This window comes from Lemur catta, chromosome 1 (genome assembly GCF_020740605.2).
Source record: "Lemur catta isolate mLemCat1 chromosome 1, mLemCat1.pri, whole genome shotgun sequence".
NCBI classification, from domain to species: domain Eukaryota; kingdom Metazoa; phylum Chordata; class Mammalia; order Primates; family Lemuridae; genus Lemur; species Lemur catta.
This window is the reverse complement of record NC_059128.1, coordinates 75,753,527-75,770,425: the sequence shown is the minus strand read 5'-3', so window position 1 is coordinate 75,770,425 and position 16,899 is coordinate 75,753,527. Positions and strand designations below refer to the sequence as shown.

The 16,899-nt window shown below is 36.0% G+C and overlaps 1 protein-coding gene across 1 annotated transcript in view; it reads left to right on the top strand.

Moving 5' to 3' along the window:
* The window catches only part of INO80 (INO80 complex ATPase subunit), a 115,680-nt gene that overhangs the window by 35,006 nt on the left and 63,775 nt on the right, over positions 1 to 16,899 (top strand). Inside the window, exons 11-21 of the mRNA XM_045536394.1 lie at positions 394 to 461; positions 1,348 to 1,557; positions 2,114 to 2,194; positions 3,007 to 3,102; positions 8,325 to 8,384; positions 8,810 to 8,952; positions 10,039 to 10,123; positions 11,392 to 11,509; positions 12,653 to 12,738; positions 15,680 to 15,847; positions 16,064 to 16,197. Of these exons, the coding sequence (XP_045392350.1) occupies positions 394 to 461; positions 1,348 to 1,557; positions 2,114 to 2,194; positions 3,007 to 3,102; positions 8,325 to 8,384; positions 8,810 to 8,952; positions 10,039 to 10,123; positions 11,392 to 11,509; positions 12,653 to 12,738; positions 15,680 to 15,847; positions 16,064 to 16,197 (1,249 nt within the window). The remainder of the gene's footprint in view (positions 1 to 393; positions 462 to 1,347; positions 1,558 to 2,113; positions 2,195 to 3,006; positions 3,103 to 8,324; positions 8,385 to 8,809; positions 8,953 to 10,038; positions 10,124 to 11,391; positions 11,510 to 12,652; positions 12,739 to 15,679; positions 15,848 to 16,063; positions 16,198 to 16,899) is intronic.

Genomic DNA, 16,899 nt, shown 5'->3' with positions numbered 1-16,899 from the left:
GTGTTTTAGAGTATCCTGGGAGTTATACATCTGTCTGTCTTCTGTTTAAATAGTTTCACCCAGCATAAACATAATGAAAATTTGAATCCTCAGTGTCTTGCTTTTCCTGCCAATTGGCATCAAGTCAAAGAAGAAACCCCAGGGCTGAGAGATAGTGGACCTCAGGTGGTTTTTGTGAGCTAGCTTTGGCTACTGAAGACCATGGTAGCCCTCTGCCTCCATTACACTTCTAGCTCCTTACATCTAAGAATTTAGCCTTTCTCTTCCCCCACCTTCTGTGCGCTTAGGGATAAGGGGAATGAGGGAATTAGTGGTCCACACATGTTGTGTGAATTGCATCTTTGAAGGAGATTAATTGATGAAGTATGATAATCTACAAGTTTTCCTTTTCAGATAGTAACCATTTCAAAGCCCAGGCCCTGAAGAATGCTGAAAATGCTTACCATATTCACCAAGCTCGGGTAAGTATTAAAAATGAAAAGGTATCGTGTAATTGGCCCTGGAAGTACCTCACAATCCTTTACTTAGGTGGTCTTCCTTTAGTCTTAGTCATATTTTCAGTTTTAATAAAGGCACTGGCCAGCTTGTATATGTGTGTGATTATGTGTATAGAGTCCTGGGGGCTGCATTTCTGTCTAGAGTCGTAGGAATACTTGAGGAAAGGCAGAAAAACTGGCATTCACTTGCCTAAGTTTTAGGAGTGTGTTGATTTAAAGTTAGAATAGTTTTTGTATTTTTTTTCCTCTTGAGTTATCAGGGGTAATATAGTATGAAATATATTGTGGTTATTTAGTGAAAAAGACCCCCATACTCTTGGTTTATTGAGAAAGCTTTATCATACTTGGAAAAAACTGCTAAGTTATTATTTTCTTTCACTTTAGTGATAACTTGCTCTGTGTTAGTCATGATATAGTGAGTTTAATAAAATCAGAATGAAATTGCAGTTAGGTTGAACTAAGTAAAGAAAATGCAATTTTCTGCATAGGAGACTAACTTTGACAGGGTTCAAGTCGAGGATAGACATGGAACAACCTTCCCCCAACCACCCCTAACCAAACAAATTTTATATCAAATCTTTAACAAGTTCCTTGAAGCTAATAATATAATTGTTATATTATTGTATATATTATATTATATATATTAATTGTTATATTAACTAAATGAGTAATATACTTTATTATAATGTTTTATACATATCATATTATATTATCAGATTATTTTGTCAGAAATTTTGTTCCAGTTATTTTTCTTAGCACAGGATAGATAGATATGTTGTTACTGTGAATTTTATTTGCATTTCATATTTTTTCCTCTTATATTTTTCTTCTACTTTTTAAAATTTTCCAGACAAGGTCATTTGATGAAGATGCAAAAGAAAGTCGAGCAGCTGCCCTACGGGCTGCAAACAAGTCTGGCACTGGCTTTGGGGAGAGTTATAGCCTAGCAAATCCATCTATCCGGGCTGGTGAAGATATTCCACAGCCCACAATTTTTAATGGCAAATTGAAAGGTTATCAGCTGAAAGGCATGAATTGGTTGGCCAATCTCTATGAACAGGTGAATTTTAGCTTTCTGACTTTTGCTACCTTACTAATTCTCTCCATTTATTGTTTTCCTGAAGTCATCAGTTCAATGTAATTGTGAAATGAGTACAAGATAATGTTTTATATTTCAGCCCTTTAAAAAGCTTTATCTTTATTTATTTATTTTTAATTTTTTTGAGACAGGGTTTCATTCTGTCATCGAGGCTAAAGTGCAGTAGCATCATCATAGCTCATTGCAATCTCAAACTCCTGGGCTCAAGCAATCCTACTACCTCGGCATCCTGAGTAGCTAGGACTAAAGGCTTGTGCCAACACACCTGGCTAATTTTTAAATTTTTTGTAGAGATGGGGTTTTACTGTGTTGCCCAGGCTGATCTAGAACTCCTGACCTCAAGTAATCCTCCCACCTCAGCCTCCCAAAGTGCTAGGATTACAGGTGTGAGCCACTGGGCTTGGTTTCTAATCACATTTGTTTGAACAAGTCTATTACCCTGGATAGTTACTTTTGGCATTAGGTTGAACCCTATGTGATAAAACACGAGGTAATGAGCATGTATTTTATTTTTCAGGGTATTAACGGCATTCTTGCAGATGAAATGGGCCTTGGTAAAACAGTACAGAGCATTGCCCTTCTGGCCCATCTGGCTGAGGTAGGTAGATGCAGTTTTTCTGTCTTCCTCTTTTCAGAATTTAGGGTCATTTTCCATCGAGAATTAGCTACTTGCAAAGCACTATGCTCCCTACACTCTGTGGCATACCAAGGTAGTAGCACTTAATCCTTGCCCTCAAGGCTTTTTACAAGGGGATGGTATAGTATAACTTCTTGGTTTTCAAGAAGGCTAGGACTATTTTGAGCATGTGTGGTTTGATAAACTCCCTCCCACTCCGTATTGATTACCACCAGTGTAGTGGCAAGGACACTGTAGTTAGAAGACCTTGATTCACGTCTGAACTCTGTCCTTACTTGCAACATAAACTTGGGCAATTCACTTAATCTCTTTTCTAGTCAGTTCACTTTAACTCTCTGAGGCTTAGTTTCTTCTTCTGTAAAGTGAGCATAAAGTGAGTATTGTGAGAATTAAATAAGAAAATTAAAACACTGAAAAAAGCAAAAGCTGTATACCAATTAAGTAATCATAAAATTATTATGATAATCTAGTATAAGAAAAAACAATACATTTAAGCAAGTTTGTTGTAAATGCTTTGTGAATGATATAAACTAAGCCCTATAAGAGGCCAGAAAGGGTAGTAATTGCTTGGTATTTTTTTCTCAAGCTATATCTTTGCTTATGTTGTTATTATTAACATAGTATATTATTATTTACTGTGCAGATTTGGGAATTAGGCACTATTTCTCTTGTTATAATGTGTTTCCTATTCTTAAACTGCTCTTTTCATTAATAATTAATATTAAATATCTTCAGTTTTTCTACAGTTGGCTGACCCAGTTTTTCTGTTACAGAGAGAGAACATTTGGGGACCTTTCTTAATAATTTCACCTGCTTCTACACTTAACAATTGGCACCAGGAGTTTACAAGATTTGTTCCTAAATTTAAGGTAAAAATCAGCCCAACAAAAAAATCTGTTGCTGTTTAAAATAAGCTTTCTGACTCTTCTTTTGCTCCTTTACTAATTTGTTTCCTCATAATCGTTTTACATTTTTTCCATTGTTTCCAAAATACCTTGCATATATTCACTATAAAAGTTATTGATGGGAGCAATAAGAGATGATATTTTACATTTAGCAACGTGAATTGACACTTCTGGTCAAACTGCCATGATAGAACATGTCTACCTTGTTTCGTTTAGCATAGATTTTGACAAATCATATCATTAGGACACATATCCTATAATTTATGATGTTGCTTCCTCCCTTCAAATCTATTCATAAATAATTCATTTTTTTTACTGTAAAGGCTGATCTTTGGTCTTCGTCCAGCTCATAATGTTTAAAATAAATAATGTGAAAGTTGATTTAACTAATTTGAGAGAAAGAATTGAGTTTGAGGTAGGAAGTGATCATCAGGGAAGTATGTTGTCTCGGGTTGGGCAAGACATGGACAAGATTTAAACAAGGGTTTAGTGATAGAAAGTTGTAGGGATGTATTAATAAAAAAGAATGGGTAGGATTTATCATTTTGTTTGCAAATTAAAAGGGGGGAAAATGAGGTAATTATGTCTTCTGTCCCTAAAGGGGCATGGTCAGGAGGATTTTATGAAATACTTATCAAGAGCTGTTGACATGATCTGTCTAATTTTGGGTCTACGTAACAGTTTGATGTAGTTTAAAGGGCCTGGAGTATGGTGGAGATGGGAGGCTTATGCTTTGTAAGGAATAGGATATTATCTGGAATTTCCCACTTGGGGGCAGCTTTATGGCTGTTGTTCTATCTTTGTGGCTAAATTGTAGATATAGAAACTGTTTACAAGACATATTAGGTATATAGCTTTTAACTTGACTGACTCATTTTCGTCTAAGATGATGATGAGATTATTCTATGATAATTTATTGAATATTCTTGAATTGTTTGTCATATGGAATATGGAGATCACCATCTTTTTCTCCCTCTTTTTTTTCATATAATGTTCAGTACATGTTGAACAATCAGGATGTTGAAAAATTAAAAGCCTTATAAAAAATTTTCATCAAACCACTTAAGTTTTCAATAGTTCCTCCACTGGCTGATAGATGGCAATGTGGTACTACTAGTGTGATTGGTATCTCTCCTTTGACTTTATACCTATGCCTGACACTAAGCTTTAATTTGTATGTTGAGCTTCTATTTGAAAGTCTAGTTTAGGGATTAGTAAAATATAGCCTGTGGGCCAATTCTGGTTGCCACATCTTTGATTTTTTTTTTTCTATCGCCCCAAATATTTTTTATTGTGGTAAATACACATAACATAAAATTTACCATTTTTACTGTCTTGTTTGTTTGTTTGTTTTTGAGACAGGGTCTCGCTCTGTCTCCTGGGCTAGAGTGTAGTGGCGTTAGCCTAGCTCACTGCAACCTCAAACTCCTGGGCTCAAGCAATCCTCCTGCCTCAGCTTCCCAAGTAGCTGGGACTACAGGCATGTGTCACCACTCCCAGCAGTCTTTTCTATTTTTAATAGAGATGGGATCTCGCTCTTGCTCAGGCTGATCTCGAACTCCTGAACCCAAGCAATACCAGGCTTGGAAGTGCTAGGATTACAGGTGTGAGCCAGTGCACCTGGCCCGATTTTAACTGTTTTAAAGTGTATGGTATAGCAGCGTTAAATCAATTCACAATGTTGTGCAACCATCAGTGCTATCTAGTTCCAGAACTTTTTCACCACCCTAAATGGAAACCTCCTACCCATTAAGCAGTCACTCCCTATTCCCCTCGGCCTACAGACTCTGGCAACCACAAATATGTTTTTTGGCACTGGATTTGTTTATTCTGGACATTTCATATAAATAGAATCATACGATATGTGGTCTTTTATTCTGACTTCCTTAGTATAAAGTTTTTGAGGTTTACCCATGTGGTAGCATATGTTCGTTCAGTGCTTTATTCCTTTTAATGGCTAAATAATATTCTATTATATGTATATATCACATTTTGTTTATCCATTCATTGGTTAATACTTTTTGCTGTTGTGAATAGTACTGCTATGAACATTTGTTTGCAGTCTTTTGTTTGAATACATGTCCTCTTTTCACTTCTTTGGGGTGTATACCTTTGGATTGCTAGGTCATAATTCTACTTATGAATCTGCCACTTTTTTTTTGTATGGTCTGTAAGCTAAAAATAGTTTTAACATTTTTAAATTATTGATTTAAAGAGAATATTTCTTAAGATGTGATATATGAAATTGAAATACATACATATTAGAACACAGCCACACTTTTATTTAGGTATTACTTATGCCTTATTTGCAGTACAGTAGCAGAGTTGAGTTGTGATGTAGACTGTGTGGACTGTAAAGCCTAGAATCTTTACAAATAAGGTTTGCTGGCCCCTGCCGTAGCTAATTTATTATTTCAATTACAGTTGCTTTTTTTATGTTGTCAGAAATGTGTTCACTTCCCTATAGAACATAGATGTGGACTCTGAAGGTTCATTTTATTTGTCAGGTATCTAAGGTAATATTCTTCATGGTTCTGCTGTGATTAGTGCCTCTAACTTCCTCTTTGTTTCTTCTGACTTCCTTCTTTTTCCCCATGAAATGTGATTTATGTTATATTAATAGTTACTGTACCAATTTTTATTCCTGAAATTGGTTATTCTATATGTTTTCTATATCATTTTCTTCTCTACTTCTCTTTTTCACTTTCTTTTTAAGCTTTTTTATTTTTCTAATGCTTTGAGATGGAGTTTAGAGTATTGATTTTCAGCTTTTAAAATGTGTGCATTTAAAGGAATTAATTGCTTTCTGTGACATTAGCCATCCAGAGTTTTGATGTGTCACATATTCATTATCTTTCAGTTTAAAATAATCTCTAACTTCCATTGCAAGTTTTTCTTTGATTCATTGTTTATTTAAAAGTATAATTTTTAATTTTCAAACAACAGGATTTTCCAGGTGCCTTTTTTTTTATTATTAATTTATAGCTGAAATCCATTCTGGTAAGAGAACATAGTTTTTGTGATTTTAATGCTTTGAAACTTGTTGAATCTTGTTTTTATGGCCTAGCATATGGTCAGTTTTTGTATGTTCCTTGTGTGTTTGAAAATTATAGGTATTCTGCAGTTCCGCCCAGTATTATGTGTGTTTTGATTAGGTCAAGTTTGTTGACTTGTTTAGCTCTTCTGTATCTGTAGTGATTTTTTTTTTTTTTTGTCTATTCTATCACTGACTTAGAGAGGTATGTTAAATTATACCATGATTATAGATTTGTTCATTTCCCTTTTTTTTCTGCTTTCTACATTTAAAGTATCTTTCATGTCTTTTGTTTGGAATTATTTGTGTTTTGTTGTTTTTTTTTGAGACAGGATCTTGCTCTGTTGTTTGGGCTAGGGTATAGTGGCGTCATCATAGCTCACTGCAGCTTCAAACTCCTGGGTTGAAGTGATCCTCCTGCCTCAGGCTCCTAAGGAGCTGGGACTATAGCAAACATCACCATGACTGGCTAATTTCTTTATTTTTTATAGAGACAGGGTCTTGCTATGTTGCTCAGGCTCATCTCACACTCCTGGGCTCAAGGGTTCCTCCCAACTCAACTCCCAAAGTGCTAGAATTATAGGCATGAGCTACCACGCCCAGCTGTGCTCTGAATGTAATTATTGATATGTTGAGGTTTAAATCTACTGCTTTGCTGATTGTTTTTTACTTGTTTCACCTCTTCAATTTTTCTTCTCTCTTATGTCCTTTTGGATTGATTAAATTTTATTATTTTTCCCCCCCTCTCTTAGCTTGCTAGTTGTGCTAGTCTTTCTTTGTGTTGCTATAACAGGATACCTGAGATTGGTGATTTATTAATAAAGGAGATTTATTTCGTACAGTTCCAGAGAGTGGGAAGTCCAAGGTTTAGGGGCTCTCATCTCATGAGGGCTGTCTTGCTACGTCATTCCACGTCAAAAGGTGTGGAAGAGCAAGAAGAGTACAAAGAGGGGTAGGGTGGTGCATGTGTGGTGGGGGACGGAGGGGCTAACCTTATCCTTTAGTAGTAACCCACTCCTATGATAATGACATTTATCCATTCATGAGGGGTCTGTCCTCATGATTTTATCACCTCTTAAAGGTCATACCTCTCAACATTGTTACTTTTGGTATTAAGTTTTCAACACATGAACTTTGAGGGGATGCATCCAAACCATAGCACTAGTTATATATTCATTTTATTCTTTAGTAGATAAGATAATCTGGAGAACACAACAAGCATTCTTAACTTTTAAAAAAGTAATATAAATCAATACTGTTAATATTTCCTAGATAGTACAAGGGCCTCAGTATACTTTAACTACATCCCTTTTCTCTAGACTTACATGCTGTTGATTTTTTATATTTTTCGTATTTTAAATCCCATGAGACATTATTATTTATACATTTTACATTTATTGATTTATTCATATTACATGCTCACTGTTTTTCTTGATCTTCATTTCTTCCTACATATTTATGCTTCCATCTGGCTAAAAGTGTTGCATTTTGCATTCTTCTGTTTCTCCAATGCTTTATTCTGGATATTTTCTTCTATCCTATCATCCCATTCACTAATTTCCTTGTCACCTACATCTAATCTCTCATTAAACCCATCTACTGAATTTTTAAGTTCTAAAAATTCCCCTTGGTTCTTTTATAATACACCACTGATACTCTCAATCTTGTATATGAACAAATTAAATTAGCATGTTTTTAAAAGTCTGTTTTTTTATATCTCCATTGTGTGGATCTCCTCTGGGTTTTTTTTTTTTCTGTTATCTGTCCTTTGTGTTGGTTTTCAGTCTTGTGATGTGGTCTTCCATATTTTTTAAAATTATATGCTAGACATTGTATAGGAAAAATTCTAGAGATAATTATGGGAAAGTATACCACATAGTAGGCTTACCTGTCTGGGATTCCTTTTTTTTTTGTTCTTGGCTCCATAATTCTCTACTGGGTAGTAGTTCTCTGATGCCTTCAAACGAGTGTATCATGTATATGTTTCTATTTGTTCTCCATAAGGATTGGTTAAACCACCTAGTCCACCATTGACAGCAGACGAACTCCTATACTCATTCTATTTTAAATCATTCTAAATAACTAACATATTTGTGATGATAATCTTAAGATTATTGATAGAAAATAATGTATATGTTGGCCCTTTTTCCAGGTGCTACCATATTGGGGAAATCCTCATGATAGAAAAGTCATCAGGAGGTTTTGGAGTCAGGTAACTTTCTGCTTACTGCAAACGTACATATATATAGTCATTATTTCTCTGATTGATTTGAATAACTTCTTGTGGACAAAATCTTATGTATTATATATTTCTGGATACTGAGCAACTGTCCATTTTTTCTGATAATATACTTTTCATGTTATAAGCAATCAGCTGGACTTGAAGTCCAAGATTAAGTAATTACTTTTTTCTTTAATAAGTTGAAAACCAGTTTTTAGCATAGTTTGTGATAAAGGTGACTTTTAAAAATAGTTATGGTTCACTTCATTGCACATCTCCCTACCACATGGGAGAAACACATTTTCAGGGCTATCTTAAATATCCAGGCCCTAGAAAATATAGTCCATACTTCATTACCCTATTATGAATTGTTAGGTATCCCTTTTCACCCTTCCCCTCTTATATTTAATTTACAGAAAACCCTCTACACTCAGGATGCCCCCTTCCATGTGGTTATCACCAGCTACCAGCTGGTGGTGCAAGATGTAAAGTATTTCCAGCGGGTCAAGTGGCAATACATGGTACTGGATGAGGCTCAGGCGCTCAAGAGTAGTTCCAGGTAATATGAGCAGTAGAAACCAAACTCAGTGGATTGGGCCTTTCCTATATATGAATGAATGAGATCAAAGAACGTGGCACGACATGGTCTCTGCATCAGCCATGTAACTGAGCAGAAGGCAGAAATTCCCTTTTATATTTTTTCATGGGACACAAATATTAATACACAGAATACAAAGCTTTATATAAACTTTTATCTCCCTATTTCATAATTAATATGACATTTTAACAGGTTGTTTTTCTTCAAGGAAAATGTCTATAGACGAAGGGGTCTCTTCCCTTTCTTTAAGAGGTTGTTTTAAATGGGAGTGCTAAGTAGGAAATAAAATGTTACATTATGTGATTTCTAGGTTCTAGTAGATTGTCTCGGTCCTTGAAAGGTTATTAGATCTCCAAAAATCCTTTTATCTTAAGTTACATGTTTAAAGTATTTCAATACCTTTGACATCCCAGACTGAATATAAAATGTTACTTGGTGATATTAAACCTCAGATTTGATGTATTTCTATTACCTCTTGGTGAGGCCAAAGAACTTTCTATGTTAAGTGGCTGGATGGTATTTTCCATGGAACTTTCCATCCTCTCAATAGCGTTATTTCATATTGCACTCTTTTGAAGGAGGATATGCCTGTGGCCAGGAGCAATGCAGACTAATTTTATATTTTCTTCTCATATCCCCTCTTCCTCCATTGTTTCCTCCACACTTACAATGGAAGTGCACAGATTAATAATTTTACTGTAGTGTAAATACTACAAATAAGTAACTTCTGATTAAATGACTTACGTCAACAAAACTGACCAAAGATAACAGAGGAGTTTATGAAGCCAGAAATGATCCTACTTTGCCTATTAGAGGGCTATTTTTTCTAAGCCCTAATATCGTGTTTTTGGTATAGAAGAGTCAGTTCCCTTGAAATTTTCTATTATCAGCTTTGTTGAATAATCTTTTTCAGTTGTGTACGTGATGGAGTATTAGGTTCTGAGTGTTACTTTTTTTGGAAAACATTTTTAGAAATCTGGAGTCAATAGAGTAATTAAAGGAAAATTTATTGCTAACATGGAATTTGTAATTTATTTTATTAAACAGTGTTCGTTGGAAGATCCTTTTACAGTTCCAGTGTCGGAATCGACTTTTGCTAACTGGGACCCCTATCCAGAACACCATGGCAGAGGTAGGCACTAGTCTAGGTCCCAGGTTTATGTCTTCATAAAACAGAATGGTTCCAGCAAAGCATAGAATTCTCTACCTCTGTCCCCCTGGAGTGTTACTCCTCTCTATAAATTATAGTCCCCACGTAAAAGGAAGAATTTGACTATAACTTTCCCTAAGTCATCTTTTAGGCATCATTCCTATTTTCATACTCTCTGGCATAAGGCCAATGAATTATTTTATTCCTTTATGTAATAAATAGTGACCTCATTAGGAAATGTTATCCATCTAATGCAGAGATGTTTTTATGCTAGAGTTAAAAAAGTAATATTATTTAACACTGAGACAAGTTACAATAAAATTTTTCTTTAGGAAACTTAATCATCTAGAATAAGGGTCAGGATGCTTTCTATAAAACACCAGATAGTAAATATTCCAGACTTTGTAGGCCATACAGTCACTGTTGCAGCTGTTCAACTTTGCCTATGTAATGTGAAAGAAGCCATAGATGACATATAAATGAATAAGCATGGCTATGTTTTGGTTTTTTTATTTTTGGGGGGGAGGGGACAGAGTCTTGCTCTGTTGCCTGGGCTAGAGTGCCGTGGCGTCAGCCTAGCTCACAGCAACCTCAAACTCCTGGGCTTAAGCGATCCTACTGACTCAGCCTCCAGAGTGGCTGGGACTACAGGCATGCGCCATCATGCCTGACTAATTTTTTCTATATATATTTTTAGTTGTCCATATAATTTCTTTCTATTTTTAGTAGAGACAGGGGTCTCGCTCTTGCTCAGGCTGGTCTCGAACTCCTGACCTCGAGCGATCCTCCCGCCTTGGCCTCCCAGAGTGCTAGTGCATGGCTATGTTTTAATAAAACTTTATTTACAAAAATAGGTAGTTGACCAGACTTGACCTTACAGGCCATAATTTTGTGACCTTTGGTGTAGTGTTATTAGTAGCAAGTTACGCCACCTCAGATTGTGTTCAATTGTGGAATGGATTTTAAAAATAAGATCTTTTAAACTATCCCACTATAAAATCTGAGCAGGACTTGCACTTTCAAACTTTTAACTTGAAATTAATTGAAAAATAATCACAGCATCTAACAGAATTAAAGTTGCTTGATGAGGCATGTGCTTGTACTCAATTCACTTTCTCTCTCTCACACTGTGTCTACACACATACATACATAGGCACCTTCAACTTTCTCTCACTTTTTCTCTCCTAATATATCCTTACAAACTGTCATTTTATTGCCTTACACCTGTTTTGTTTTTTCTTTGTTTCCAGCTCTGGGCTCTGCTGCATTTCATTATGCCAACATTATTTGATTCACATGAGGAATTTAATGAATGGTTTTCCAAGGACATTGAGAGCCATGCCGAAAACAAATCTGCCATTGATGAGAGTGAGTACCATTATGAGCTTTCTTTCTTTCTTTCTACTTATTGATGTAGGCAACCACATAATTGTATATTTTCTTCTATGTGAAGAATTTTTTCTGAAGTATACATAGAAGAATTAGGGCAAAAGAGGTTTTTTCTCTTATAAAATAATTACGTTCTTTGTATATATTTAACTGAGTCAAAAAGTAAAGGACCAGTATAGGTGTTGGCTACTGTACTCTTGACTAATGAATGCTAAATAGGTTTAGTTTATAAAGTACTACATTTTGGCTTGCTGACTCCCCATTATCCACATATATCTTGAAAAATTCATATTAGAATTATATGCTTTGTGTAATGGGTCAAGGCTTTTTTTCCTGTAGTAAAACCAGAAAATATTAGAAGGGTCATTTTTGTTATTTTCTACATATATTAGGATTTTTTACAATTTGAACATTTTTAGCCTTTTTTTAATTTTAAAAGTGAGATTTAATAATACTATAGGAAATAGAAATTCTCCTCCAGTTTTTCTTCCGATTAGTATTCCACATACCTTCCAGTGCTTATATTCGTCTGTTTATCCATTACATTTTGAAATCCTGGGGAGCAGCAATCCTGTCTTTAGATCCTGAATAATTATCACAAATGCTTAGATTGTATTTAGCCTTGTTTATCAATACTTTGTATTTTATTGAATTATATCTGCCTGATTTTAAGAGCATCTGGAGTGTTTATTACATAGACATGAGGTGACATCTACTTACTGATATAAAAGTCCTTAAGCGATTGTATACTGTAAGTTGTTAATATGCTGACATTCCATGAAAGATAATTTTTAGGGAATACTGAGAGTCCCAGATAGTTTTCATTAGAGTTATATGAAATCCCTATTATTGATTTAAAAAAAGCGTTCCTAAAAACTTGTAAAAGTGAATTCTAATGAAAATAGAGCCTGATGCATTTAACCATTTGACTATAACAAGATATTACAGAAAATTAAAACTCCTTGGTTTTCTACTTGGGGAAAAAGTTCCATTCTACTTTCAGAGAATCATTGAGCTAAAATGTGTTTGAAGGGTTTAATGAGAGATAAGCATAGTATTTGTTTTGATTGGTTGCGTTAAATCAGTATAATATATTATTCTGGGGGGCTCCTGGCATTTCAGATCAACTCTCTCGCTTACACATGATCTTGAAGCCATTTATGCTGAGGAGAATCAAGAAAGATGTGGAAAATGAATTGTCTGACAAGGTAAGGAAAGAAGACCTCATGAGTTTAAGCCTCAGTAGGCACCAACTTAGGGTTTCAAGGTTTGGGAAGTTTTTTGATATACGTTTAGTGGAAGGGTAATTAGAATGTTTGAGTGAAGACTTTTAAACTTGAGTGGATCAAAGAGAACTTAAAATGAGACAAATACGGCTGGGCGCAGTGGCTCAAGCCTGTAATCCTAACATTCTGGAAGGCCGAGGCAGGAGGATCGTTTGAGCTCAGGAGTTTGAGACCAGCCTGGGCAAGAGCGAGACCCCATCTCTACTAAAAATGGAAAGAAATTAGCTGGATAGCTAAACATACATAGAAAAAATTAGCCGGGCATGGTGGCTCGTGCCTGTAGTCCCAGCTACTCGGGAGGCTGAGGCAGGAGGATCGCTTGAGCCTAGGAGTTTGAGGTTGCTGTGAGCTAGGCTGACGCCACGGCACTCTAGCCCAGGCAACAGAGCGAGACTCTGTCCCCCCCCCCCAAAATGAGGCAAATAATCAAGGAAAGTAATATTTCCCCCCTTCTTTTTGTTTTATACTTTTTTAATGGGAGAATTTGAAATGTTACAAAAGTAAAAACAATAGTGTAATGTAATGAACTCTCTTGTATTCCATCATACAGTGTCAACAATGAGTCATAGCCACCCCTACCTGTCTAGATTACTCTAAAGCAAATCCCAGATGTCTTTTAATTCACTTATAAATATTTTCATGTGTATTTCTGAAAGAGTTGGTCCTTTTAAAAACTATATAACCACATGCCATTATCACCCGTACTAAAAAGACAGTTCCTTGATAATGTCACATATCTAGTCAGTGCTCAAATATCTCCATTTGTCTTTGTGTATGTGTGTGTATGTCTTTTTTAAAGAATTAGTTTGTTGAAATCAAGATATTAGCAAGGTCCAAACGTAGCATTTGAGTGATATGTCCCTTAAGTATCTTTCAGTCCCTTCATTCTTTTTTCTACCTTATAATTCTTTGTTGAAGAAACAGAGTTTTTTGTCCTGTAGTTTCCCACATGCTAGATTTTGCTAAATGCATGATCATGATATTGCCTGACATGTTACTCTGTCTCCTGTATTTCTGCAATCTGAGAGTTAGATGTAGAAGTTTAATGTGCTTCGGGTTGTAGCATTTTTTCTACTACAAATCCAGTAATTTTTTTACCGGCTGGTAAAATTGGGTGGGGGCAGGATCCTTATCAGACTTCTATAATTTTCTGTTATCTCCTGTGAATCCTTCCTATATTTTTCTTCCTTCTTTTTTCCCCAGTTTCTGGTTGTTTGGGAGTTTTCCCCATCTTCCATAGTTCTCACCTGTTCCTCATGATTCTACTCTCTGCCTAAAATGCATCTTTCCAGATAATATCTTTCCATCTATCTAATATCTAATATCTTTCCATCTATCAGATAATATCTTGATAATTTCCCAGATTCTCCCCATCCCTGCCAGAAAGGTCTATCATTTTGAAACTAGTAACTCTGGAAGGTTGTGGTAGGGATATACAGATGCTTCTTGACTTACAATGAAGCTGTGTCCCAATAAAGCCCATTGTAAGTTGAAAATATGGTTAAGTTGAAAATATATTAATATTTAATGCTGACAACATAGCACATGGTCCCCAGCTTACTTTGATTTTCTATGATTACTATGATTTACTATGACTTAAGATTTTTTGACTTTATGATTATGCAGAATCCATACTTATTCAGTAGAAACTCTAATCCCATCCTAAGTTACCAGGAGCTCCATGACCTACATGTGGATAAACCCATCATAATGTCAGAAAATCACTGAGTCAGGCATTCTATGTATACCTTCTTAAGACAGGACGAGAACTGTACCTACATTTTATCCCTTTTTCTAAAAATTTTGACAGCTATTTTGTCAAACTGGCTGATTTTAGCTGAGAAGTATATTAGCAGTGTCATAGGAGGAAAATACTTTATTTAAAAAGTGAATCCTGGCCAGGCGTGGTGGCTCATGCCTGTAATCCTAGCACCCTGGGAGGCTGAGGTGGGAGGATTGCTCGAGCTCAGGAGTTCGAGACCAGCCCAAGCAAAAGAGAGACCCCGTCTCTACTAAAATATAGAAAGAAATTAGCTGGACAACTAAAAATATATATAGAAAAAATTAGCCGGGCATGGTGGCACATGCCTGTAGTCCCAGCTACTTTAGAGGCTGAGTCAGGAGGATTGCTTGAGCCCAGGAGTTTGAGGTTGCTGTGAGATAAGCTGACGCCACTGCACTCTAGCCTGGGCAACAGAGTAAGACTCTGTCTCAAAAAAAAAAAAAAAGTGAATCCTTCAGGCATTTATATTAGAAAGGGCTTATAAAATGATAGCAGTGTCATAACTTTTGTTGTTTAGTGGTAAATAGGTTATCAGAAGATGTAGTATGGTTCTTCTTAACCAGTGTACATGGTATACATTTCTTAACTATCGTTTAATGTTTCTAATCTCTTTATAGTTAGGGAAGGTTAGAGAAGACAATAAAGCAGAGATGACATGTGAGCTAGGTCTTGAATGATGACTTGACATGTACTAGCAAAATACGATGGGAACAGGGTGCTAGCCACAGGGTGGCATGAGCAAAGGTAGAGTCATATTAAAATATGTAACATGTTTTGACAAACATTATTCAGACCATTGTGGCTAAGGTGGTAATATGGGAGGAGAGCATTGGTGCTAGTTGAAATGGAAGACATTCCCCAGGGACAGCATGTGTAAAGTGAGTGACAAGAGAAGAAGGCCAAGGAAAGAACATTTTTTCTGGGTAATGATCCACACATCACAGGTTTATAGAGATAGTTCATGGATGTGTCTTATTTAGTCAATCATAATCTGGTTTGTATGTGTTTTCAACTTTAAGATGATACTGAATTTTCTTACAAACTATTTTTCCAAGTATAAGTGTTCTTACTGCTTTTTAGATTGAGATTCTCATGTACTGCCAACTGACCAGCCGACAGAAACTGTTATATCAAGCACTAAAGAACAAAATTTCTATTGAGGATTTATTGCAGTCTTCTATGGGCTCTACCCAACAAGCACAGAACACCACCAGCAGCCTGATGAATCTGGTCATGCAGTTTAGGAAGGTAAGAACTTAAGTCAGCTGCCTTGAAGTTGTTCTTATTATCCCACTTCAAGAAAAAGGCTTTAGTCTTGATGCCAAATAAAGTTCATTAAAAAGAGTGGAAAATGGAAAAGTATACATTCTCAGAGGTAAACATTTGGCATTTGGGATCCCCCATTATTTCATAGACTAATATCTACACATGAAAATGTTCTCTTACTATTTCCTTTCCTCCTAGGTATGTAATCACCCAGAGTTATTTGAACGGCAGGAAACTTGGTCTCCGTTTCATATTTCCCTAAAGCCATACCAGATTTCAAAGTTTATCTACCGTCATGGACAGATCAGGGTCTTCAATCATTCACGAGACAGGTAAGCAAGTCATAATATCTGTTTAACCTGAGTGCTTTTGTTTTTGTTTTTGTTTTTGTTTTTGTTTTTTAAGATGGAGTCTGGCTTTGTTGCCTGGGCTAGAGTGAGTGCCTTGGCATCAGGCTAACTCACAGCAAACTCAAACTCCTGGCCTCAAGTGATCCTCCTGCCTCAACCTCCCAAGTAGCTGGGACTACAGGCACAAGCCACCACACCCAGCTAATTTTTTGTTTCTATTTTTACTTGACTGGCTAATTTTTTTTTCTATTTCTAGCAGAAATGGGGTCTCCTCTTGCTCAGGCTGGTCTCGAACTCCTGAGCTCAAGCAATCCTTCCTCCTCGGCCTCCCAGAGTGCTAGGATTATAGGTGTGAGCCACCGGGACTGGCCAAACCTGAGTGTTTTTTTAATTTGGGGTTTTATGGCTTAGTAGAGAATATGAGTTCCCCAATAATGAGGCATTTAAGCATAGGGTGGACAATTATTATTGAGTGATCTTTTTGTAGAAATTTGAGCACTAATACGGCTTCAACTAGATGACCTTAAAGGCCCTAGCTGATATGCTAGAGACTACTTCCACTCAGAAAACAGGTGTGTGGTCCATTCTACACTTATGAATTAGGAGGGCCCTGGATTCTGCATTTTATAATAAGCTCCCAGAGGATTTTTCTGCACACCAATATTTGAGAAACATGGTTTTAGA